Source organism: Pongo abelii, chromosome 13 (assembly GCF_028885655.2).
Source record: "Pongo abelii isolate AG06213 chromosome 13, NHGRI_mPonAbe1-v2.0_pri, whole genome shotgun sequence".
In the NCBI taxonomy this organism is placed as follows: domain Eukaryota; kingdom Metazoa; phylum Chordata; class Mammalia; order Primates; family Hominidae; genus Pongo; species Pongo abelii.
Window position 1 is genome coordinate 36753644 of NC_071998.2, and position 26880 is coordinate 36780523.

The 26880-nt window shown below is 38.0% G+C and overlaps 2 protein-coding genes across 2 annotated transcripts; both read left to right on the forward strand.

The window, feature by feature from the left end:
* Nucleotides 1-6091: 6091 nt before the first annotated feature.
* LOC100433301 (interferon alpha-1/13) lies at nucleotides 6092-6954 on the forward strand. Its single transcript, XM_002819743.6, has one exon. The coding sequence runs from the start codon at nucleotides 6169-6171 to the stop codon at nucleotides 6886-6888; it is 720 nt and encodes a 239-aa protein (XP_002819789.2). The 5' UTR covers nucleotides 6092-6168; the 3' UTR covers nucleotides 6889-6954.
* Nucleotides 6955-24999: 18045 nt separating this feature from the next.
* Nucleotides 25000-25569, forward strand: IFNA6 (interferon alpha 6). The gene has a single exon (XM_002819745.4). It carries the CDS (start codon nucleotides 25000-25002, stop codon nucleotides 25567-25569), a length of 570 nt encoding a protein of 189 aa, XP_002819791.4.
* The last annotated feature ends 1311 nt before the right edge of the window (nucleotides 25570-26880 follow it).

Here is a 26880-nt window from a genome sequence, read left to right on the forward strand (position 1 = left end):
ATTTAAAAAAAATCAACGCATTGGCAACAGAAACCAAGGTTGAATGGAGACTATGAAAAAATAATGTGATGAATACATGACATAAGCCTTTTGAAAATGACAAATACTCTGTCCGACCATTTAGTGACTACAGAGTGTAAGGCTGAAGATGAAAGAGCTGTACATAGGTACTACACTTTAGGTGATAGATTGGTTTCTCACAGGGATTCTGGTTAGTTGTTCTGGAGCTACTTTACATGAATTACTAGGGTTAAATAAATAAGTAAAATCTTGTGGATAATATGAGCCAGATATCTCAGAACTGGGAAAAGAAGTTTAAAATAATCAAAATGGCAAGGCTAGAATAAACCTTATTATGCTGGATTAGAATTTTGAAAAATTAATATATTCTTATTTTTTAGTATTTATTATTTGCTCAGCTAAATTGGCATTTAACCAATGTCCAATAAAATGCATGAGGACTTCTGGGAGAAATAACTGATTCCAGGTATAGGGCATGGAAGTACCCTATACTTGTATCTTGTGGTATCTTGTGGTATCAGAAGATAGGGAAGGGCCCAGAAACAAAAACTGTAGGTGCACATCAAAAACACACAGGAGTGAACCTGAAAGAGTTTCCAATAGCCAAAGTTGGGACAAGTAGAGCAACAAAATAGTGACAGTATTTGATTATAACCCAAATAATAGAATAAATATTCATGAGTTCATACTGATATAAGTAAATGAGTGGGTGGATAATCATAAATTGGATAGGAGGGCCAACTCTTTCAGAAACATTTCAAATAATAAGTATAGAAAGAATGAGAAAAATGGAATATCACAGAAACATAATTGCAATAGGCAAGATTCACAGGTAAATCATAAAACAAGTGAGCAAAACTTTGAAGGAATTGAGGATGACTGCATATCCTCAATGTATCTCCCTCCAAAAGATTTTTAAATTACTGTGATGTTTTAATATATATCAACAAATTCTTGGATACATTGTTCTCTATGTGGTAGAACTTAATTATCCTCCTTTTAATGTGGGCTCATTTTCGTGACATGTTTCTGACACATGCAGTATGGAAAGGGAAAAATAGTAATTTTACATAGGAGAAACCTGGCAGACAACAATTTAACCAAGTGATTAATTTAATATCAGCAGCAATAAGCTATTGATATTGTATGCTTCCTATATTATTCGATGTAATGAGTATGTACTCCATTGTATTCATCCATTAAATCTATAATGTAACCATGAGAAAATTCCACACATCCAAATTGAGGAACATCCTACAAAGTAACTGACCAATATTCTTTAATAGTCTTCAGGTCATGAAAGTCAGGAAAGACTCAGCTCATGTTATAGATGAGAGGAGAATAAAGAGATGTGACAATGAAATGTAATATGGGACCCTGGATTGAATCTCAAATCAGAAAAAGGACATCAGTCAAAAAGTTAAGGAAATCACAATGAAGCCTAAAGTTTAGCAAATTTTTTCTTTGTTTGTTTTTCTTTTTTCTTTTCTTTTCTTTCTTTCTTTTTTTTTTTTTTTAAGATGGACTCTCGCACTGCTGCCCAGGCTGGAGGTCAGTGGCGTGATCTCTGCTCACTGCAACCTTCGCCTCCTGGGTTCAAGCGATCCTCCTGCCTCAGCCTCCAAGTAGCTGGAACAACAGGCATGAGCCAACATGCCCAGCTAATTTTTGTATTTTTAGTAGAGACAAGGTTTCACAATGTTGGCCAGGATGGTGTCGATCTCGACCTCCTGATCCACCCACCTTGGCCGCCCAAAGTGCTGGGATTACAGGCGTGAGCCACCAGCGACTGGCCAAGTTTAGCAAATATTAGTGCACCACTTTTAATTTCTTAGTTTTGATCATTGTTTCATGGCTGTGTAAGTTGTTAACATTAGGAGAAGCTGAGTGAAGGGAAGAGAACTCCCTGTACTATCTTTGCAAATCTCTATAGGTCTAGAATTGTTTCGAAATACAAGATAAAAATGAATAGGCTTCCAAAATTCTTAACATTACTGATTAAAATTTTAAAAATATATATTTCATTGATTAAAATCTTTCATTAAATGGTATTGTTTTCAAAAGACATAAAATTTAATCTCCCTTGTAACTGTCTAGCAGATAGTTCTGTCTCTTACCCTTTAAGTTTCTGACAACGACTCTGTCCTTTGCCAAACTTCAGTCAGTCTCCTCCAAACTCTCCTGTTTACTAGCTTGTGCCTTTGGGTCTATTCTTAGGTCTGCCAAGTCCAGTTGTAGCAGGAATCTTACTAAGTCAGTTTTATGAGAATCCTTCCACGCTTGATAGCTGATTTACCCTTGATATATGATCAAATTGTTCATCCCACACACTCAATATATAATTACCCTGGCTTGCCTTTAGAAAGAATTATGTTCAGCTTAGGAAGGATACCCCTGCCTTTGATGTCTCCTTTTAGTGATTTTCTATCTGACCCCTCATTCTGCTTGTTGGGTATAAACCCCAGGCTGCCTTTGCTGATTTTTGAGCTGAGCACCAACTGACCTCTCTCCCATATTGATATGGTTTGGGTCAGCATCTCCATCCAAATCTCACATGGAATTGTAATCCCCAGTGTAGGAGGCGGGACCTGGTGGGAGGTGATTGGATCATGGGGTGGTTTCTCATGGTTTAACACCATCTCCCTAGTGGTGTCATGGTAAGAGTGAGTTATTGCAAGATCTGGTTGTTTAAAATTGCGCAGCACCTTCCCTGCTTCTTTCCTCCTGCTCCGGTCATGCAGGACATGCCTGCTTCCCCTTAGCCTTCTGCCATGATTGCAAGTGTCCTGAGGCCTCCCCAGCCATGCTTCCTGTGTGGTCTGCAGAACTGTGAGCCAATTAATCCTCTTTTCTTTCTAAATCACCCAGCCTCAGGTTTTTCTGTACAGTAGTGCAAGAACTAATACACCTGTTGTGATAGTTTTGACACCTGTTTCAATACTTCTAAATAAGTCTTCCTTACTGTTATACCGAGTGTCAGCATAAATTTTTCTTTCCCAGATCCTTAAATTAAGGCAGTACAATCAACACTGCAGCACACTCTGGTGACCTACAACATAAAAGGCATCAACCAGCTGGCAAGTCAGGTGACTCAGTGTCTTTTGTCATCTCAGTCCTCATCCTCTAATGCCATGGACTCTCCTCATTTCTCCAGAAGTGTTTCCATTTCCACACTTTTAATAATCCCTTTAGTTAACCTTTCCAGGTGTGCTCTCCCTGAGCTCTGAGCCTTAGTTCATTGGTTTAGTTCTGATTTAGTTCATGTCTGTAGCCTGACAATGACTTGATCTTTCTTAAATTTGTGCTACACACGTGGAAATCTAAAGCATTGTGAATATTTGATTAAAAGAATAGTACTATGTAGAATTTTAAATTGACAGAAATATACAGGGTTGGTGAATATATTTACTGGGGTGAACAACAGGTTTTACAAATATATTCATGCTTCTGATGGTGTATCCTCAAGAAGACGAAACTAGAATATAAAGTGAAAGTAAAGTGGGGCCCAATTTAATTGTAATGTAACAAGTTGGCATGGACAAATGGGGCATTTCAATGAAGGAGACAAATGGAAACTGAAGAGAAAGACCCTGTCATTACATAGGAAGGACTCTACTAGGAAAACATTGATTGTCCTAGAAATCAGCTCTGGTTGTTATGTCCAGAAATATTCCCAGAGAGCATGTAAGAGGTAAGACTTCAGAGCTGTATTTTCTCCATCCAAACTGTAGCTCCACAGCTTAATAGCTCCCTAGGATTTCATTTTTTCTCTTTTGGAAATGGGGATAATACTAAAATCTATCACTGTGTGCTTTGGTCAGTGATATCTCTAGGGAATAAATGGGGCTAGGTACATGGTAGGTGTTCAGTAAATATGAAAAACAAGGGTATTCTTTATTGGGTAACTGAGCATTGATTATGCAAGTGCTAAAAACAGTGTCTGACTGAAAATAAATAAAGACTTTCCATAATTTAGATATTTCATTCCTTTTTTTTTTTGAGATGGAATTTCACTCTTGTTGCCTGGGCTGGGGTACAATTGAAGTGCAATGGCGTGATCTCGACTCACTGCAGCCTCCGCCTCCCAGGTTTAAGCAATTCTTATGCTTCAGCTGCGATTATAGGCATGCACCACCACACCAGGCTAATTTTGTATTTTTAGTAGAGACAGTGTTTCAAAATGTTAGTCAGGCTAGTCTCGAACTCCTGACCTCAGGTGATCTGCCCACCTCGGCCTCTCAAAGTGCTGGGATTACAGGCGTAAGCCACCGCACCCGGCCTGATATTTCATTTCTCTTATTAGCATTATCTTTATTATATAATTCTATTAAAAGTTAGGGAAGTGTCCTTTGAAATTATCAATTTTCTTGTTTCTTACTAGAAATATAAGAAGAAAAAAGCTGACCTTCTAAGTTTACTTATCCAATAGTGGAGAGCTTGGTGCAGTGAACATTGACCCATTTTCCAGAAGGAATATTGTACTCTCAAAAATTTCTCTTTCGTGTGTATAAATTCTTGCAGTTGGTATATTTGCAAGATGCAGTTCAGTAAATCTGAAAACACATTGTGGACCAGGAGTAATTACTTTTCTTCCAGCCCATACTTATTTGTTACCTTGACCTACATCCCTTCTACCATTTTGCTTCTGTTCTTTCCCACCCCTTAACCTCCACCATGTTGGTCAGGCTGGTCTCAAATTCCCAACCTCAGGTGATCTGTCCGCCTCGGCCTCTCAAAGTGCTGGCATTACACGTGTGACCCACGGTGCCCGGCCACTTGTGTTATCTTTTTGTCCCCATTAGTTATGATGCAAAAAGTGACAACTTTTGCTTTCTATGAAAATGAAATGAGAAAGAAAGATATCTGGTGTCTGGCATGCTATGTAAACAATTGTCAACTTATTTATGTTATTACATTTACATCCTATTATGTGCATCTAGGACAAAGATGGTTTCCTTTAGTCTGCTAGGAATCAACAAAGAACCTCTGAAGGCACTTTGGAAATTTGAACTTTCATGCAAAAAATTTTTTAATCAAATTGAGGATGTTTTTTCAATTGTGTATTCTCATTGCATATGATACTACTCCCAAGGACGTAGAAGTTAGTTCTTGGGAGTGGGAACAAATCTTACATATTTAAATGGTTTGTGGCCCTTCAAAGCTTAACCTATTTAACAAAATCTTATTCCTTAGTTTTTTTTATTTTTTCTCTCCATTGGGTTTTCTTGTGTATCACATGAGAAGCACTGACATTGAGTTCATGGAAGATACACAAAAGGTATAAAAGTTCAGCATTACAAATCTATGGCAAATGGGTAGCTGTGATTGGAGTACTTTCCGAGGTTTATTATATCTCAAAGTCATATCATGAGAGGTGTCCTCTGCATACATATGGTTTGTCACTTGCCATCTTATAGATATTGCTTATGTTTGATCCTTAGCATTTCTGTCTGTGTTGTGGGCTTTGAAATGAAATATAAATAATTTATATTTTAATAATTCTACTGAAGTTGTTCAACACATCAATATTTAGGTCAAGAATTGAAGAAAAAATTCTTGACAATCTCTAGGTGAGTATCTAGCAGCTAGTGAAGTTAAAAATGTTCTCACATGCAACAAAATTAAAAAGCGTAATAAAAATAAATGATAAAATATTTTAAATTTTTAAGTCTTTATCAGTTTCAAATAATTTGTAAGCATTCATTACTTAGATGTATGTTTATCTAGAAACATTAAATAATGTTTATAAATTGTTAAATTTCTTATGTAATTTAATACATTACAATTTATATCAGTAAATAAATTATATTGAAGCCCATAAGCAAATTTAGTTATACAGTTAAGTTAAATTTGAATAGAGTTTAAATTTAACTTTTAGCTTAAAATTTTCATTTGGTTATTTTTAAACTTGCATTGAATAAAATGATTAAACTTTGTACTTTTTGAGTATAGAGATATACATATAGCACACAAATAGATACATATTATATCTGTGTTATTAAATTTTCATGGTGGGTTCAATTAGGAAAAAAATACCTAAAAAGTCTCTGGGAACAAGATGGGGAAGACAATAATGAAAAACAAAACGGTTGAGAAACATGGCTCTAAATTCATGTAAAGAGTTCAAGAAGGAAAGCAAAAACAGAAATGGAAAGTGACCCAGAAGCATTAAGAAAGTGGAAATCAGTATGTTCCCTATTTAAGGCATTTGCAGGAAGCAAAGCCTTCAGAGAACCTAGAGCCCAAGGTTCAGAGTCACCCATCTCAGCAAGCCCAGAAGCATCTGCAATATCTACGATGGCCTCGCCCTTTGCTTTACTGATGGCCCTGGTGGTGCTCAGCTGCAAGTCAAGCTGCTCTCTGGGCTGTGATCTGCCTGAGACCCACAGCCTGGATAACAGGAGGACCTTGATGCTCCTGGCACAAATGAGCAGAATCTCTCCTTCCTCCTGTCTGATGGACAGACATGACTTTGGATTCCCCCAGGAGGAGTTTGATGGCAACCAGTTCCAGAAGGCTCCAGCCATCTCTGTCCTCCATGAGCTGATCCAGCAGATCTTCAACCTCTTTACCACAAAAGATTCATCTGCTGCTTGGGATGAGGACCTCCTAGACGAATTCTGCACTGAACTCTACCAGCAGCTGAATGACTTGGAAGCCTGTGTGATGCAGGAGGAGAGAGTGGGAGAAACTCCCCTGATGAATGCGGACTCCATCTTGGCTGTGAAGAAATACTTCCGAAGAATCACTCTCTATCTGACAGAGAAGAAATACAGCCCTTGTGCCTGGGAGGTTGTCAGAGCAGAAATCATGAGATCCCTCTCTTTATCAACAAACTTGCAAGAAAGATTAAGGAGGAAGGAATAACACCTGATCCAACATGAAAACAATTCTTATTGACTCATACACCAGCTCACACTTTCATGAATTCTGTCATTTCAAAGACTCTCACTTCTGCTATAACTATGACCATGCTGCTGAATTGATTTATCTATTTAAATATTTATTTAACTATTTATAAGATTTAAATTATTTTTGTTCATATAACATCATGTGCATCTTTACACTGTGGTTAGTGTAATAAAACATGTTCCTTATACCTACTCAATTCATTATTTTATGTTGTTCATTAAATTTTTACTATAGGAACTTCTTGTATGTGTTCATTCTTTAATACAAAATTCCTAGTCTGACTGTACAACCTGATTAGAGAATAAAGGGTATAATTTATTTACTCATCATTATTATATGAGAGATGTAAGTAAAAATGACCTTTCTCTAAACCAGGTTGTATGTTGTACTCAGGTTATAAAGGTGAATACAATAAATCTACCTCCTACTTTCTTGTATATTTGATTTTTGTATGGAATAAAACTAAAAATAGTAATCATACTTAATATCAGTTATCCTAAATACTATAAGGAGAAAAAGGAATGAACAATGATTTCTTTCGGCAGCAGGTAAACTGAAACATGGTAAGGAAATAAAAATAAACAGAGATATCCTCTATAAGTTGACTGATATAACATGTAGTAGAAACTGTCTATTGCCAGTTGGATACATGAGTTTGCAAATTATAAGGAATGCAATTGCTGTGGGTTCATATGTGGCAAGCAAAATCCCAGAAATGGAAGTGCTCATGTGTGGAGAGAGTGTAGAGAGAGAAAAGGAATTAAACGTGATTCTGAGAACCTTCCACCTTTAAAGGGAAGGAAGAGAAGAGCCACAAAGGAAACAGAGGGATGGACAAAAAGAGACAATGGTGATTAATATGGTCTGGATCTGTGTCTCTGCCTAAATCTCAGGCAGACCAGCCTCTAGAATATATGTATATATATATATATATACACGCACACACTATATATATATATTTGCATATATAGTGTATATATATATAACATATATGTATATATATGCTTATTTTCTTATTTTATAAATATATGGTTATTATTTTCTTAATTAGTGCATATATATCAGAAAAGGGACTGGGTGCAGTGGCTCATGTTTGTAATCTCAGCACTTTGGAAGCCGAGGTGGGTGGATCACTTGAGTTCAGGAGTTCAAGACCAACCTGGACAATATGGTGAAACCCTGTCTCTACTAAAAACACAAAATTTGGCCAGGCATGGTGTTGGGTACCTGTAATCACATCTATTCGGGAGGCTGAGGCAGGAGAATCGCTTGAACCCTGGAGGCAGAGATGGCGCCTCTGCACTACAGCCCCTGGGCAACAGAACAATACTCCATCCCAAAAAAAAAAAAAAGAAAAAAAAGAAAATGAGAAAACAGAAAAGGGAATATTCTCTTCTCTCCTCAATCTCCATAACACATAATAATCGAAAAAGCAGAATTCTTGGAGTATTCTGGAGAAAACTGAAAAATAGTCACCCTTCATACTGAAGATAAGTCTGATTTGTATATTCAGTCAGGATACGGTATCTTACAAGAAAATCTGGAAGAGTTTATTTTCTTAAACCTAAGTGAAATATACATACCATGCATTTGCTGATTCCGATACCCAGCACAGTTCTCTCCTTCTTCCCCAGCTTTTCTGGATCTCATTTTCACTCCTATTGAGGCTGAGAAATAATACCCCAAAGTGAAGGTCTCAGAAGCAGCCTCAGAAGCAAAGTTTCTCTCTGGCCTTCTCCTGCCCTCCTGTTTGTCACCCCTCATCTCCTGAGGGAGACCCTTTTCCCCAAAGCCAGCCATAAAATCTGAAAATATGACTCTAACTTTCCCTCACCTTTGTGTGTAAGAACTGAACTGGCCATAAAGAAATTCTCTGACCTGCCTTGTTTGATTGTAGATACTAAGACCCCCATTCCAAAAAGAGCTCTGCCACATACCGAAGAGGAAGGAATGGTGCATGGAGAGGCCAAGAAGTATCTGACCAGAAAGGCCTTGCTGGGTTTCCCCTACTCAGAATATTAGCATTAGATGATGCCCTTTTTGTCTAATCACATTTCTACACAGCTGCTCATTGTTCATGGAACATAAGCATAAAAATGGAGTTTTTTCCTGTACTTTGGGTCTTCATTTTGAAGGCTTCCGTAGTTATATAAAACTATGATTAAATAAATGTGTTATGCTTCTCTCTTGTTAAGCTGTCTTTTGTTTTAGGCGCGTCAGCTGTGACCCTTTTGATAGGAAGGAAAGAGATCACACTATTTCTACCCCTATAGTTGTGGTGATGAAGATGGGATGTCTGAAGCACCTGACTCACCTACTGATGAGGTCCTGGTAAAAGACTGATAAAGATCTTGCCAGTAAAGGTAAGAATTTTTACCAAGGTCAGTTCTGAATTTCTGCTTGTAGTGTCTGGTCAAGAACTAAAGGTAAAAATTTATCTTTATTTCTTCCTTTCCAAGTGCAGGTCATCAGGAGAAGATCATTTATTGGAATTGTTCTCTTGTGTAAATTTGGATTTATGGGACCCATGTGTTATTGATCCTTTCCCTTCAATAGACAGCTGTCGTTTTGCTGTTTTGTGTCCTGAGAACCTGACTTGGCTTGCTGCCTGTCAGGATGCCCTTCGGTGTGTGCAGGGGGCCAAACCAAAAGTGGGAGGCTCCCATTAAAAGTTTACATATTGACTATTGCCGGCTCTCAAGGTGTCTAAATTTTTCTTTCTTGTAGCGATCTTTAGAAGTGGCTCTGAATTTTGAGAGAACTGCATCTTGGCATTTCTTTCAAGGTGTCTTATGCATCCTTGGTGAAGTCAAAAAAGGCTTGGTTTTGGTACTGAGTCACTTGGTAGGTGTCTTTGTTTTAAAAGAAAAGAAAAAAAAGAAAGTTTCAAACATTAGAAATACTGGTTGTTTGTTCTTGCCGAAATCTAGTAAGGGGTTTTAAAGTAATTTTAAGAGCTCTGTATTCAATTATTAGCTTAATTTAAAGCTGATATCAAGTCTACCATTTTTTAAGGGTCTTTCTGATTTTCTCCTTGGGATCTTGTTTATCCCATGGAAACATGTTTTCTGTAAACTTAAGCCTTTTTGAATTATATATTTGAATCCTCTGTTTGCTTCCTTTCTTGTAGGCAGGATTTTTGCTGAAAAAAATGTAAAACTTCATTGGCCTTTTGGAGAAGCTTAAGACCTCCCCAGTCTGGCTCCTCTAAGACTTGTTCTTCTATTTACTTCTGCCCCTCCTTCCTTCTGCCACTTTCAGTCCTTCATCTAGCTCTCTTTTATCATCGACAAGCCCCTGCCTCTGCATTTGGTGGTCAGTGGATGGAAAATTACTAAGCAGAAACGTCAGAGTTCTGGCTACCACATAAAGGGATGTAGAGAAGACTTCTAGAAAGCCTGGGACTCCTCAAAGAATGCAAAAAAAAAAAAAAAAAAAGAGAGAGAAAGTAGCCACAGATACCCCACTACATAGTTTCCTGTCTTCCTCATGAAGCCCCAAGAGTCATGGGTAGGTCCTTCTCATGTCTGGAGCTCTGCTTTCCCTTGCCTTGAGTTCCCTGATCTCTCTGGCTTTTGTGGGTATCAAGGGTAACTTCACGCTGTGAGAGAGCCACCTACCTGCCAAGACCAAAGACAGTGGGTAAGTTTGTTCTCTGTATAAATCTGTCTCCTTCCAGCACCTTTTTCTTCAGAGCTAAAAAGAGGAACTTTCCTGGAAACAACTGACCCAAATACTAGAATGAGCCCATTTCTTTAATTTTCATATCTTAGAGAGGGAAAATACTCCCAGCTTCAGGCAGGATATGTCCTCTTTGGACAATGGGCAGCCCTGGGGAGAGAAAAGGTCAGGATGTGTCCCCTGCTTCCAGCCTGTGCAGCCTCCCAGGGTCTCCTGACTCGTCCCTCCCTCTACTTACTGCAGGTCACATGGAGGTGAGAGCCATCCCATCTGACTGTGGCACTTCAAGGGAAATCAGGAAAACTCTCCTGTTTGAAGGCACATTAACTCTTTTGAGTAAGTTGTCAGTTTTACAAATTTATTCCTCCTATCAGATCATTTCTGTCAACTTTATAATTGAGAAAATTGTTACTCTCCCTTTGAATAAGGAATGAGCTTGCATCAATTCCACCTCGATTCAATAGTTAGAGAGAGCACTAACATAAATAAAGGAACTTCAGAGAATGCAGTGATTGCCACAGGTGTCAACAGGATAGAATAGAGAGGCATCTTGGCAATATTGCAATTAAGGAAGTAATAAGAAAATGTGTGTGAATTGTGCAGGTGTCAATTGCTTAGCTAGCAGGGCAAGGGTTCAATTTAGCAGGGAACTATCAGCTGTCTGACTCAGGTTAGAGACCGAACTATTAGATTGTTTCTCTTCTATTCCTGAGTTAGAGGGCCATAATTTACATATTAAACCATTTTTCCTATCCTCCTCCATCACTTATAGGGAACCAGTTTAGGGGCAGGACAAAGGGAACATTTTTTGATTCACTTGGTTCTGTCTTTTGTGATGGCCAAATTAGCCATTCAAATATTAGAACCCCTTCTATTCTTGGGTAACTGCTTACATTTTTAAGGTAATTTTTCATTATATTTATATTATAGTTTATACTATGTTTACTTTAAAAGTAAAAGTTGTGATTTGGCTTCATATTGTCATCCTGTCCTGAAAAATCTTTATAGCCATATCTCGTTTCATATCTCAGAGTTTTTAAGTTGTTATATATAATCTACAGTATTGGGGAACCCAGCAGCAGGTCTCGAGACACCTAGGCAGAGGGCGTGGTGGGGACACTGAGTACTGGGCCGCTGGCCCTGCCCACATACCACTGAGGAGACAGGTTTTACTGCTTCCAGGCCCACCTCCACCCAGGAACATCTAGTCCACCTGAGAAAAGGTGTCGGGAGGCAGGGATCAGTGCCCGGTGCCCAGAGAGACATGGCGAGGTATCACCATGCAGCACCCTCTGGAGATAGTCCTGTTTTTCAAGCCCCAGAAGGAAGAGTGTGCATGTTGCCTCACTTCCACCCTTCCTGCCAGGTGAGTCATGAGCCGTAGGGGTGTAGACCCACTGATGTCCAGTCTGGCATCAAAATGCAGTAAATGAAGGGAGTCCTGCCTATACCTCTACATCCAATGAGCTGATAAAGAATGCAGGAGCTCATCTGTGACTCTGTTTAGAAGCTTCCATGTTCTGAGTCCTTCAGGAAGAGACTGCACCAGGCACAGGACTCTCATTTGTTCAAACAATGAAAGCACACATCATGCACTAGAGTAAGCTGGAAGAGCCAGCAGTAGCCTGAGAACGTGGAAGGAGGACAGAGATGTTTAAAGCATAGACATCAGTGTCAGGTACTCAGGAGATGGAATAATACCAACGAGCAGCATTAAGTCAATTGTTCAGATCATTCTTACCAGAAGAAGAGAAGACTGAAGTGGATTCTGAGAACACGGAGTTCTGTTGAGCTGTGGCCAACATTAGTGTCCATGGCATGGGTAACAGGGACACCACAGCAGCCTGCAGAGTGTTGGGAAGGAAGGGGGTTAGTCCATTCCCAGATGCAAACTTTTGATTTCTCCCTAGAACCCAGCAAGTCATCACAGTGCAGGGAAAATTATTCATGGGACCAATGCAGTCCAAGGGATCTCTTAAATTCTGCTCACGATGCAGCCTCCTTTAAAGACCAACAATACAAAGACAATTCTTGAACAGAAGGGTCGCAGGAAGACCCCCCCCAATAACGTCATTTCATTCTATGTCATTTCCTTGTAACATTGATGAGAGAAACTGACTCCCCACCAGGGCCTTGTCTGTGTGGAGTTCTCCCCACGTCTGCATGAGTTTTCTCCAGGTACTTCAGTTTCCTCCTGCATCCCAAATATGTGCGCGTTCAGTTAATTGGTTTGCCTAAATTTCTCCAGTCTCAGTGAGTGTGTGTGTGTGTGTGTTTGAATGTGCCCTGTGATTAAATAGCTTCCTGTCCAGTGGGGGTTTCCACCTTACACCCCAATCTGTGAGGATAAGTTCCTGCCACCCTTGACCCTGAAATGGAATAAGTGGATTGGAAAATGAATAAATGAATGAATGAGTACAAATGATTGCAAAACAAAAATTCACAAAGCATATGATACTTATACAGATGCACAACAATGTATGAAAGTGCTCAGCGAGCCCACCATATTTGTTTCTGTTTGCTTTGGAACTGCTTGGTTGTAAGAGGTGTTCCTTACAATTTTCACTTCGTAAACATTTACTTTTTGATAAAACTTTCTACTACTATGACAGGAAAATATCATCTATTGTAATGCCAACCGTAGACAACCATACAGAGCCAAAGACAACCATACTAAGCAATGTGGCTGAGTTTGTAGTTAAAGCCAGACTTGCCTTGGCAAGCAGTCCTTTAAAAGCATTCATTTTGTTTTGTAGTTGTAGCAGTGAGACAGCAAAATACCTAACATAACGAACTCCATTTTGTTTATGGGTCCTATACCCATTCCTGCACATAGGTTGGGATTATTTTAGAGCACTGAGATAATGTGCAAAAACAACAGTCATGTAGTTTTTAAAACTAACTCTGGTATTCAAGAAGAAGGATATGAACAAGTATGTTTTGTTAAAGACTGTAGGAGCATTGTGACCTGACCAAGAACAAATAATTTTCCAACCTCCTTGGGCCCTCGCTGGTGCCCAGATGTCTGCTGTTGAAGGTCTCCTCTTAATCCTGATGCCCTCCTCTTCTGCTAGCCCTTAACATAAAAAGAGCCTGAAATTTGTACTGTCTTAAGATGGTATTTATGATGCTAGTCCACCATCTTCTCAGTTTGCTGGCTTTCCTAATGAACCTGCTTCCCCTGACCCCAGCAACTATCATCTCTTGAGTTTGGTTTTCGAGGGGTGAGCAGCTGCACCTGGGTTCCTGGGTTCAGTTACACTGTCCAGGAATACCTGAAGCTGAGTAATTTATAAAGAAAAAATGTTTATTTGGCTCACAATTCTTCTGGCTGGAAGACTGGGCAACTAGTGAAAGCCTCAAGCTGCTTAGATGCTATATAGTTTAGATGTTTGGTGGGGACAACTTAGATCTCTATAGTTTCATAGTAAGCAGAGGTTGATGGTTATTAGTGAATGAGCTTCTTTAGTGTTTTTCTTCTTCTAGGATATATTCATTCAGGTTCATGTGGTTGTGCTTCCCTGGGCACTCAAGATTCAATTAATATGGACAAGGCCCTTTCTTTCATTAATTTATTTTATTTTTGGAGACAGAGTCTTGCTGTGTCACCCTGGCTGGAGTGCAGTGGCACAATCTTGGCTCACTGTAGCCTCTGCCTCTCGGGTTCAAGCGATTCTCATGCTTCAGCCTCCCAAGTAGCTGGGATTACAGACATGCCTCACCACACTTGGCTAATTTTTTATTTTTATTTTTTGTATTTTTAGTAGAGACAGGGTTTCACCATGTTAGCCAGGCTGGTCTTGAACTCCTGAGCTCAAGTGATCCATCTGCCTCTGCCTCCCAAAGTGCTGGGCATCTGGTGAAAGCCTTAGGCTGCTTAGATGCTATATAGTTTAGATGTTTGGTGGGGACATCTTACATCTCTATAGTTTACATGTTTGATGGGGAGGCTGACCTGTGAGTCCTGAAGGAGGAAAAAATCAGAGCCTGTACTGCTGGGCTGTCCTGGAAATTGTTCATTGCTTTTTCTTTATTCTTAAATACATAAGAAAACTCAAGAGTAAAAAATAAGTTGGCTTCCAGGAGTTTGTAGTTGATGGGTTAATAGAGTTTTTTAGTATATTTTTGAATAAATCACTAATTAAATTTTATGATTTATTTTTTTCAGTTGACGATGGCTCATGCCTGTAATCCCAGCATTTTGGGAGGCTGAGGCGGATCACTAGAGGCCAGAAGTTTGAGACCAGCCTGGCCAACATGGTGAAATCCCGTCTCTACTAAAAATACAAAAATTAGCTGGGCATGGTGGCAGGTGCCTGTGATCCCAGCTACTTAGGAGGCTGAGGTATGAGAATCGCTTGAACCCAGGCTGCGGAGGTTGCAGTGAGCCAAGATGTCGCCATTGCCTGGGCGACAGAGTGAGACTCTGTCTCAAAAAAGGAAGAAAAAAAAAGGAATATATTTAGTCTACTTTTCCTTAGAACTTAAAGGCAGTTAGTTCAATTCACTTACACCACACCCCCTGTTGCTCTATAAAGCAAGAGCAAATGTTTGGCATTCAAAATGGATCTCAGAATCCTTTGTCATCTCACCCTCTCTGCTCTGTTGATTTTATGCCCTGGTCTCTCCTTGGTTGATAAATTCATATCTATCCCCCCCTTCCTTTAATGGGTCCTTCCAGTCAAGCCATTATAATGATTCTCCCTAAGGTTTCGACCTTGCATGATTGGTGTGGTCAGAATAGTTCATCCCTGCAGATTTATATTTCTCTCCCAATAGTTTTATAAAAGGGTGTAATCCAAATAGTGTTATTGAGAGGACAGAGATAGTATTTCCAAACATCATAAAACAGCCTGGCACAGTGGCTGATGCCTGTAATCCCAGCATATTGGGAGGCTGAAGCAGGAGGATTGCTTGAGCCCAGGAGCTCAAGACCAGTCTAGACAACATGGTGAAACCTGGTCTCTACAAAAAATTAGCCATATGTGGTCATGCCTGCTTGTGGTCCCAGTTACTCAGGAGGCTGAGGTAGAAGTATTGCTTGAGCCCAGGAGGTCAGGCTGCAGTAAGCAGGGATCACACCACTGCACTCCAGCCTGGGTGACAGAGTGAGACCCTGTCTCAAAAAGGAAAATCTTAAAACAGTGGATGGTCCCTATTAGGCCTGCAATAAATGTTGGTGTTATCATTTTTGATATTATCATCCAGATTAAAATAGAATCTTTTGGGATCATCCAATTCTCTTCCATTAATTCCTGGTTTCTCAAGGCTATGTTTTCATTGCCTGAGTAAATTTATTAACTAGGTGGAGTCTTTAGGCAAGGCTAATATGCATTATCCTGCCAGAGAGCTTTGTTGGTTGTCTAGCGACTGCAGCCTGGTTACAGGCTTTTGGGAATTGGTTGGTGTGACTTCTCCCTTCTCTCTAGAGCTGATCACATGTGAATTATATGAAAGAAAGTCAGGTAGCTGGTCTTGGAAAGCTGAATTCAGTCCATTGACCCAGGAATTGCTTTTCTTAGAACCTCCGGCAGATGCAGCCATTTTTCTGTCTTTGTGCACCTCAACATTGGCATTATGTTTTCACTCTGCCAGAGGCTCTAGTCCCCAATTTTTGCTGCATTGAATTTTGCTAACTTACACTTTGCAATTAGTCAGGGGAAAGTCACTTCCCTTCCTTCACTTTCATGACAGTCAGAATGGCTTCTGTTTTCTTTCTGCCTACAAACAACTGTCAAGTACTACTTTCTAGAAAAGTTGAAACAAGAGACAAGAAAACCACAAAATTTGGAAATTATAAAGAAAACCACTGCAGCTCTTTTGCCTTTCTTTTACTTCCCTTTGTTTGTGTGACTTCATAGTGAATTAGAATGTAATGTGGTTGCAGTAAGACAAACTTTGCCCAGTAAACCACTACGTTAAAAAGGCGTTCTAAAAATTCATTTGTTGGTGAGCTTTAAATTTAAAATGAAGAATCACAAATCAGTAAAGGAAAGATGGCTATGACTGTTTAACATGATAGCATGGGGGCTCACTGCCCTGCACGATCAAAGTTTCACGTAGACAGAGGAGCAAAGAACTTTAACAGATCACACTGAACTGGTGAACAACTGAGGGTCACCAGTTTCTGTAACATGAGCCTCTAAAGAGAAACATTACCTTTGAGTCTTTTGTGCCTAGCTCAGAAATTTCAAGCATAAAACTGTTCCATAGTTTAAAAGAGTTGAAGATAGCAAAACAATTGAAGAATAAAAGCTGTACTTGGCAACGTTTAAATTATTTAACTACTAAAGATAAAATAATCACAATAGGATAATTCCCTTACCTACTTAGACAAAACAAACCTTTGCAATCAGCCTTCTAGGGCTGTTGAGACTTTTGGTACCTAGGATCTGGGTCAGGAGACGAGGGGGTCACCACTGGGAGCAAATACTCCTTCACACGAAACTCTAGGGGCAAGAGCAAGGGTCAGGGGGATTTATTATTTTGGCAACAAAGAAGCAAGGCGCTCCTTGGGAAAAGAGTTCTAAAATCATCAGGATTTGATGAGCCTACACTTATGGAATGACTTGATGCGATAAATACCTTGTGAGTGATGTGATACTAAGGAAATAACATTATTTTGATATTAAAATTTCCACACCCACATGCACCTGAAAAAAAACAATGGAATTCCTCTTAGGGGTATTGGTAAAGCCTGAGAAGTGCTATATTTCTCCAGTAACAAAATAATGGACTGGATGGGGTGGCTCACACCTCTAATCCCAGCACTTTGGGAGGCCGAGGCGGGCGGATCACTTGAGCTCAAGAGTTCCAGACCAGTTTGGCCAACATGGTGAAACCCCATCTCTATCAAAACACAAACACACACACAAACACACACACACACACACACAAAAACAAAATTAGCCAGGTGTGGTGGGGCATGTCTGTAATCCCAGCACTTGGAAGGCTGAGGCATGAGAATAGCTTGAACCCCAGAGGTAGAGGTTACAGTGAGCCGAGATTGTGCCACTGCACTCCAGCCTGGGTGACAGAGCAAGACTCTGTCTCCAAAAATAAAATATTAATGAAAGAAAGGGCCTTGACCATATTAATCGAATCTTGAGTGCCCAGGGAAGCATAACCACATGAACCTGAATGAATATATCCTAGAAGAAGAAAAGCACTAGAGAAGCTCATTCACTAATAAACTAATTCCATTAGTCTATATGTCTGTTTTTATTCAAGTGCCATGCTGCCTTAATTATTGTAGCATCATAATATGTTTCAAAATTAGGAAATATGAGGCCTCTTGCTTTGTTTTTCTTTCTCAAGATTGTTTCGGCAACCGAGAGACCATGACGTTTAGGATATATTTTTTCTATGTCTGTTAAAAATGCCTCTGTGATTTTGATAGAGATTGCATTGAATCTGTATATCACTTTGGAGAGCATGAAGATTTTAACAATATTAAGTCTTCCAACCCATGATGGATACAAGTAAATGTCTTCCCATTTATTTTTGTCACCTTTAATTTTTTAAGTAGTATTTGGTAGTTTCCAGTGTACATGTCTTTCACATCCTGAGTTAAGTTTATTCCTAAATATTTTGCATTTTTTTCTTTTTTTTTTTTTCTTTTTATTATTATTATTATTATTATTATACTTTAGGCTCTATGGTACATGTGCGCAACGTGCAGGTAAGTTACATATGTATACATGGGCCATGCTGGTGCGCTGCACCCACCAACTCGTCATCTAGCATTAGGTATATCTCCCAATGCTATCCCTCCCCCTCCCCCCATCCCACAACAGTCCCCGAAGTGTGATGTTCCCCTTCCTGTGACCATGTGTTCTCATTGTTCAATTCCCACCTATGAGTGAGAATATGCGGTGTTTGGTTTTTTGTTCTTGCGATAGTTTACTGAGAATGATGATTTCCAATTTCATCCATGTCCCTACAAAGGACATGAACTCATCATTGTTTATGGCTGCATAGTATTCCATGGTGTATATGTGCCACATTTTCTTAATCCAGTCTATCATTGTTGGACATTTGGGTTGGTTCCAAGTCTTTGCTATTGTGAATAATGCTGCAATAAACATACGTGTGCATGTGTCTTTATAGCAGCATGATTTATAGTCCTTTGGGTATATACCCAGTAATGGGATGGCTGGGTCAAATGGAATTTCTAGTTCTAGATCCCTGAGGAATCGCCACACTGACTTCCACAAGGGTTGAACTAGTTTACAGTCCCACCAACAGTGTATAAGTGTTCCTATTTCTCCACATCCTCTCCAGCACCTGTTGTTTCCTGACTTTTTAATGATTGCCATTCTAACTGGTGTGAGATGGTATCTCATTGTGGTTTTGATTTGCATTTCTCTGATGGCCAGTGATGGTGAGCATTTTTTCATGTGTTTTTTGGCTGCATAAATGTCTTCTTTTGAGAAGTGTCTGTTCATGTCCTTCGCCCACTTTTTGATGGGGTTGTTTGTTTTTTTCTTGTAAATTTGTTGGAGTTCATTGTAGATTCTGGATATTAGCCCTTTGTCAGATGAGTAGGTTGCGAAAATTTTCTCCCATTTTGTAGGTTGCCTGTTCACTCTGATGGTAGTTTCCTTTGCTGTGCAGAAGCTCTTTAGTTTAATTAGATCCCATTTGTCAATTTTGGCTTTTGTTGCCATTGCTTTTGGTGTTTTAGACATGAAGTCCTTGCCCATGCCTATGTCCTGAATGGTAATGCCTAGGTTTTCTTCTAGGGTTTTTATGGTTTTAGGTCTAACATTTAAGTCTTTAATCCATCTTGAATTGATTTTTGTATAAGGTGTAAGGAAGGGATCCCGTTTCAGCTTTCTACATATGGCTAGCCAGTTTTCCCAGCACCATTTATTGAATAGGGTATCCTTTCCCCATTTCTTGTTTTTGTCAGGTTTGTCAAAGATCAGATAGTTGTAGATATATGGCATTATTTCTGATGGCTCTGTTCTGTTCCATTGATCTATATCTCTGTTTTGGTACCAGTACCATGCTGTTTTGGTTACTGTAGCCTTGTAGTATAGTTTGAAGTCAGGTAGTGTGATGCCTCCAGCTTTGTTCTTTCGGCTTAGGATTGACTTGGCGATGCGGGCTCTTTTTTGGTTCCATATAAACTTTAAAGTAGTTTTTTCCAATTCTGTGAAGAAAGTCATTGGTAACTTGATGCGGATGGCATTGAATCTGTAAATTACCTTGGGAAGGATGGCCATTTTCATTATTCCTAAATATTTTATGGTTTTTGATGCTATTGTAAATGAGAGCATTTTCTTAATTTCCTATTAAGATTATCCACTGTTAGTATATAGAAATGCCACTGATTTTTGTTTATTGATTTTGTATACTGCAACTTTGCTCAATTCATTTATAAGTTCTCTCTTTCTCTCTCTGTCTCTCTGTCTCTCTCTCTCTCTCTCTCTCTCTGTGTAATCTTTAGGTTTTTCAACATATAAGAATATGTCATCTGCCAACAGAGATCATTTCACTTTTTCCTTTACAATTTGGATGCTTGTTATTTCCTTTTGTTGCCTAAATACTCTGGCTAGGATTTGAAATACTAGTTGTAAGAGTGCATTCTTGCCTTTTTTCTGAACTTAGAAGAAAAACGTGTAGTTTTTCACAGCTAAGCATGATGTTTACTGTGGGATTTTCATATAATAGCCCTTATCATGTTGAGGTAATTTCCTTCTAGTCCTAGTTTGTTGAGTGTTTTTTGTCTTTTTTTAAATCATGAAAGGATATTGAATTTTATCAAATGGTTTTTCAGCATCAACTGAAGTGATCATGGTTTTTCCCCCTTCATTCTGTGGCTGGAGTTTACTACATTGATTTATTTCTATGTGTTGAACCATTCTTATATTCCAGGAATAAATCACATGTAGCCATGTTCTATAATCATTTTAATGTGCTGTTAAATTTGGTTTGCAAGTATTATGCTGAGGGTTTTTGCATCAATATTCATCAGAGATATTGGTTTGTAGTAGTCTTCATATCATGTCCTTCACTGAATTTTATGTCAGGTTAATGCAAGATTCATAAAAGTAGTTTGGAAGTGTTCCCTCCTCTTCAATCTTATGGAATAGTTTGAGAAAGATCCTGTTAATTTTTTGAATTTTTGATAGAATTCTCTAGTGAAGCCATCTGGCCCAGGGCTTGTCTTTTTTCAGGGATTTTTAATTATTTATTTAATCTCCTTATAGGTCTATTGCAAATTTTTATTTCTTTATGATTCAGTCTTGGTAAGTTGTATGTTTCTAGGAATTCATCAATTTTTTCTAGGTTATACAATTTGCTGAAGTATAATTGTTCATAGTTTTATGATCTTTTATTTCTGTGGCATCAGCTGTAGTGTCTCCTCTTATATTCTTGATTTTGATATATGAGTATTCTCTTTTTTAAAAAATAATCTAGTAAGGGTTTGTTGATTTTGCTGAACTTTTCAGAAAACCAACCCTAGTTTTAGTGATTTTTTTTAATAATTGCTCTTCTATTATCTATTTTATTTATCTTTGCTCCAGCTTTATTATTTCCTTCCTTCTGCTAGATTAGGGGTTTATTTATTTGCACTTCTTTTTTTAGTTACTTAAGGTGTACAGTAAGGTTGTTGTATTAGTCTGTTTTCATGCTCCTGATAAAGACACACTTAAGACTGGGAAATTTACAAAAGAAAGAGGTTTATTGGACTTACAGTTCCACATGGCTGGGGAGGCCTCACAATCATGGTGGAAGGCAAGGAGGAGCAAGTCACAACTTACATGGATGGCAGCAAGCAAAGAGAGAGATTGTGCAGAGAAACTCCCATTTTTAAAACTGTCAGATCCTATGAGACCTGTTCACTATCAGATCACATCTTGTGAGACCCATTTAAAACTATCAGATCTTGTGAGACCCATTCATCTATCAGATCAGATCTTGTGAGACTCATTTAAAACTATCAGATTTAGGAGACCCATTCACTATCACAAGAACAGCATGGGAAAGACCTGCCCCCATAATTCGATTATCTCCCACCAGGTCCCTCCCACAACATGTGGGAACTATGGGAGCTACAAGATGAGATTTAGGTGGGGACACAGAACCAAACTATATTAGTTGTTGATTTGAACTCTCTTCTTCTTTATAAGCTTTTATGGCTGTAAATTTCTCACTTAGCACTGCTTTCACTTCATTGTATATGTTTTGGTATATTTGGTTTTTTAGTGTCATTTATTATTTTCTAATTTCTATTGTGTTCCTTCTTAAATTTTTCTCATTTAGACATACATATGTTTTATTTTTGTCTCTGTGCATTGGGATGTGAAATCAGACCACTTTTACTTTCTAGGAAAGTGAAATAAGAAAGAAAGACACCTGGTGTTGTGAGGACTATATAGAAACATTGTACATTTCAGTTGTTTTTGTCATATTTACATACTTTTATTGACATGAAATGAAGATGAAAATAAAACATGTCCAGGAGTAGCAAAACAAATTTGCATAGCAAAATATCACATGAAAAGGGAATATACATAAGTACCCAACACAATCCAGGTAAACAAACAAAAATGTTCCAGCAGGGCATGGTTGCTCAAGCCTGTAATCCCAGCACTTTGGGAGGCCGAGGCAGGCACATCACTTGAGTTAAGAAGTTCGAGACCAGCCTGGCCAACATGGCGAAACCCTGTCTCTACCAAAATTAGTCAGATGTGGTGGCATGCACCTGTATTACCTACTTGAGAGGCTGAGTCATAAGAATTGCTTGAATTCAGGAGGCAGACGCTGCTGTGAGCTGAGATCTTGCCACTGCACTCCAGCCTGAGAGACACAGCAAGAATCCATCTCAAAAAAAAAAAAAAAAAAAGGTCCTTTTCCAGTGTTTAATAGACTAAGAATAATAGCTTAAGCAGGATTGTCCTGCATTCAAAAGCTATGATGATTAGGTTAAACTCTAAAATCCAATAAAAGTGTATTGACTGGATTACCTTATAAAAGTTATTAATTTTTGCAAGATACATTTTTGGAAAGAAAGTTCATTTACTATGGAAATTCTTGTAGCCATTTCAGAACTCTGAGCATTTTAATGATATAAAGAGTTTAAGTTAATTAATGATATAAAGAGTTTAAGTAAATCACTAAAAATAATACATACTAAAATGCATTTAGTTTTTTTAAAAAACTGATCCTATATCATCTCTATCCTCATATAGACATGTTGATTTTATACTGTTGTCATCTAAATATCATCAAATGAGTTAAAGCCTAGATTTCTGTGTGATGGAAAAATGAAGTCCCAACAATTTATAGTTCACACACACATTCTGGGAAGTTGGCCTTATTTAACAAGGGCAGGAAAGGTGGAAGATTGATGACTTGGGGATCACAGGGGTACTACCCACAAAATGTAGTGTGATTTGTTGTCTGATTGCTGTAAGCTGTGTGAATCAGGGAGAGTTTGAGTTTGGACATTTGGCTCGATATTATGACACCAGGCTGGTTAATTTATATTATAAAATGTAGAGGGCAATTTAGACATGAGGTCATAATATAGTTTAATATAGTGCTATGCAAAGGCTGAAAATTATGTTGTGCTTGCATTTGAATTCCCAGTGCCGTATATACCTTAAAGGAATTAGATATCCAGTGGGTTTGGCAATACATTCTATAATCATTATTGACACTTAGTAAGAGTAGAGTGGAAATATTAGCCATTGTCTGTTATAATCCTAACAAATACGGCCATGATGGAAACAAAATAGCTTGGTCACCCATGAATGCCTTCTAGTATAAAGAGAAAGTATGATAAATTGCTTCAGCAAAAATTATTTCTTGAATAAGTACACTAGGCCTGGTACTGAGGATAATACAGTCAATAGGACAGAGTCCAGTTACTAAAGAGATGATTTGCCAAAGATGATTCCATACTTACCATTTTAAGAGAGGGAATCTATAGGACTGAGGCAACTTAACTTGCTATGAAAAAAAAAAATCACAGCGCTCAGGATTGGAGTTGTAAGTTAATGCTTAACATGATAATATTTATCCAGTTGTGAATTTAGGACAAAGATGGTTTCTTTTTGTTTAATAGAATTGACTTGGTTTAGAAACTATAAATGTATGTTGAGGAATTTGAACTTTAATGCAAAAATACAAAAAAAATAAAATTGATGATATTTTCAAAGCTGTGTATTTCTATTGGAGATGGTATTGCCCCCAAGGTTGTAGAAATTAGTTCTTGGGGGTGTGAACAACTCTCAGATATTACAATAGTTTGTGGTCCTCCAAAGCTCAATTCTTACATAATCTTATTCTCTAGTGTTCACTTTCCTTATTGAATTTTCTTGTGTATCACACAAGACATACTGACATTGAATTCAGTTGAAACAGACAAAATACATGCACAATCAGTGTTATAAATCTATGGCGAATAGACGGCTTACTGGAGGACTTTCCTTCCATCATTTGCTGTGATTGCCTTTCTTCCAGATGTTGCTTATGTTTGAGCTTCAGGGATTCTGAGTATTAGGTAGACTTTGAGAATTAAATACAAATCATGTATATGTTATTATTTAATTCTACTAAATATTTTCAACACATCAACAGTTAACGTCAAATGCTGAAAAGAATAAAATGTTGACAATCTCTGGATGAATATGTAGCAGCTAGTGAAATTAAAAATTAGTTTATTTTTTAAAGCAAAATTAAAAGTTAAGTACACTTAAATTCAAACTTAAGAAAATAATTGATTTTTTACCTTTAAGAAACTTATGTATGTCATTATATTGGTATTATTATGTATATTACTAATACATTCTTAATTTGCAAATTTGTTTGAGATAATTTATATAAATAAATAGAGTGAATTAAAAGTTGCTGCTCAGAGTTAAGTTAAATGTCAAATTTTTAAAAATTTAACTTTTAGTTAAATTATTTTGCCATTCCTAACAGATCAAGAAATAATAAAAGTAAACTTTATGCTTTTTCTTTTAGTGTACAAAGTAGATATACCTACAGTACATAAGGAGATATACAATATATTTGTTATTAAAATTTAATAACATTTAAAATTTAATAAAATTTAATAAAAATTTAATTTCAATTAAGAAAAAAATTTCTTAAAAGACTCTGGAGGCAGGCAAGAGAAGGGAGTGTCAATAATGACCACATACACACACAAACACACACACAAAACTGGTAGAAAAACTACTCTATACCTATGTAGAGAGTACAAAAAGGAAAGCAAAATCAGAAGTAGAAAGTAAATTCTGAAAATGGAAACTAGTATGTTCCCTATTTAAGACCTACACATAAAGCAAGGTCTTCAGAGAACCTAGAGCTGAAGGTTCAGAGTCACCCATCTCAACAAGTCCAACAGCATCTGCAACATCTACAATGGCTTTGCCTTTTGCTTTACTGATGGCCCTGGTGGTGCTCAGCTGCAAGTCAAGCTGCTCTCTGGGCTGTGATCTGCCTCAGACCCACAGCCTGGGTCACAGGAGGACCATGATGCTCCTGGCACAAATGAGAAGAATCTCTCTTTTCTCCTGTCTGAAGGACAGAGACGACTTCAGATTTCCCCAGGAGGAGTTTGATGGCAACCAGTTCCAGAAGGCTGAAGCCATCTCTGTCCTCCATGAGGTGATCCAGCAGACCTTCAACCTCTTCAGCACAAAGGACTCATCTGCTGCTTGGGATGAGAGGCTTCTAGACAAACTCTACACTGAACTTTACCAGCAGCTGAATGACCTGGAAGCTTGTGTGATGCAGGAGGTGTTGGTGGGAGAGACTCCCCTGAAGAATGAGGACTTCATCCTGGCTGTGAGAAAATACTTCCAAAGAATCACTCTCTACCTGACAGAGAAGAAGTACAGCCCTTGTGCATGGGAGGTTGTCAGAACAGAAATCATGAGATCCTTCTCTTCATCAAGAAACTTGCAAGAAAGATTAAGGATGAAGGAATAAGACCTGATCCAAGACAGAAACGACTCCCATTGACGACTACACCAGCTCACACTTTCATGATCTGCCATTTTAAAGACTCTTGTTTCTGCTATAACCACGCCATGAGTTGAATCAAACGCGTCAAGTATTTTCAAGTGTGTTAAGCAACATCGTGTTCAGTTGCACAGGAACTAGTCCCTTACAGATGACTAAGCTGATGGATCTATTTATCTATTTATTAAATGTATATTTATTTGACTATTTATAATATTTAATTTTTTGCCCATATAAATGCATGAAATATATACCTTTATATTGTTGATAACATAACAAAATATATTTTCTATGTTTAGTCAATGTATTATTTTGTTTAGTTTATTAAATATTTACTATATAAAACTTCTTGGATTTGTTTATTCTCTAAGGAGAAACACCAAGCCGATTCTCTAACATGATTTAAAAATGTATGGTTCAATTCACTGACACATTGTTATTATACTCAAGTTATAAGTACAGTACAAATTTATATTGTATAAGCCAGCTTGTATGTTGACTTCAGGTTATAGAGATGAAGATACAAATACACTTCATGCTGTCTTTTATCTTTCTTTGTGTAGGGAAAAAAACCTAAAAACAAGAATAATAATTAAATCTATTAATTAGATAAATGATATAAGAAGAAGACCAAAAAACAGTATTTTTTTTTCAGCAGAAGCTGGAGTAAGGCATATCAGGAAACAAAAACAAAAGCAGCAGATATCTTCTACAGTTGACTGGTAGACACATAAGTGCAAATGTGCACTGGCAATTTGATATTTCAGTCTGCAATTTTCAAGCAATGTCATGACCTGAAACTCCAGGAACAGCAGTGGTCATGTGAGAAGTGTTTACAGAATGACAAAATGACTGAAAATTTCCTCCTGCAACTTTCAACTTTAAAGGGAGGAAAGAGCTACAATGGAAACAGATTTGGAATGGCCAAATATTAGAAGGAAAAGAGAGAATAGTGATAAGAATAAATTTAAAGGACTAAAACTGCTTAGAAGAATTGATGCATTCATGCAAAATGTAGAGTAGATTGAAACTGCCTGGTAATTTGGGCATTGGTGATCTTAGTGGAAGTTGATTGGTAGAATCAATCAGTTGACTGATAGAATTAATCAGTAGAAACCATATAGGAGTAGGTAGAAGGTAAATAAGAGAAGAGAAGGTAATGGCAATATATAGAGAAAACAATTTTGAGAAGTTTGCCTTCTTGCTGATGGCTGATGTGAGACCTAGATTCTTGTCTTCCTAGTTTTAAGAATTTAAACAAGAGACACATGGCAGTGG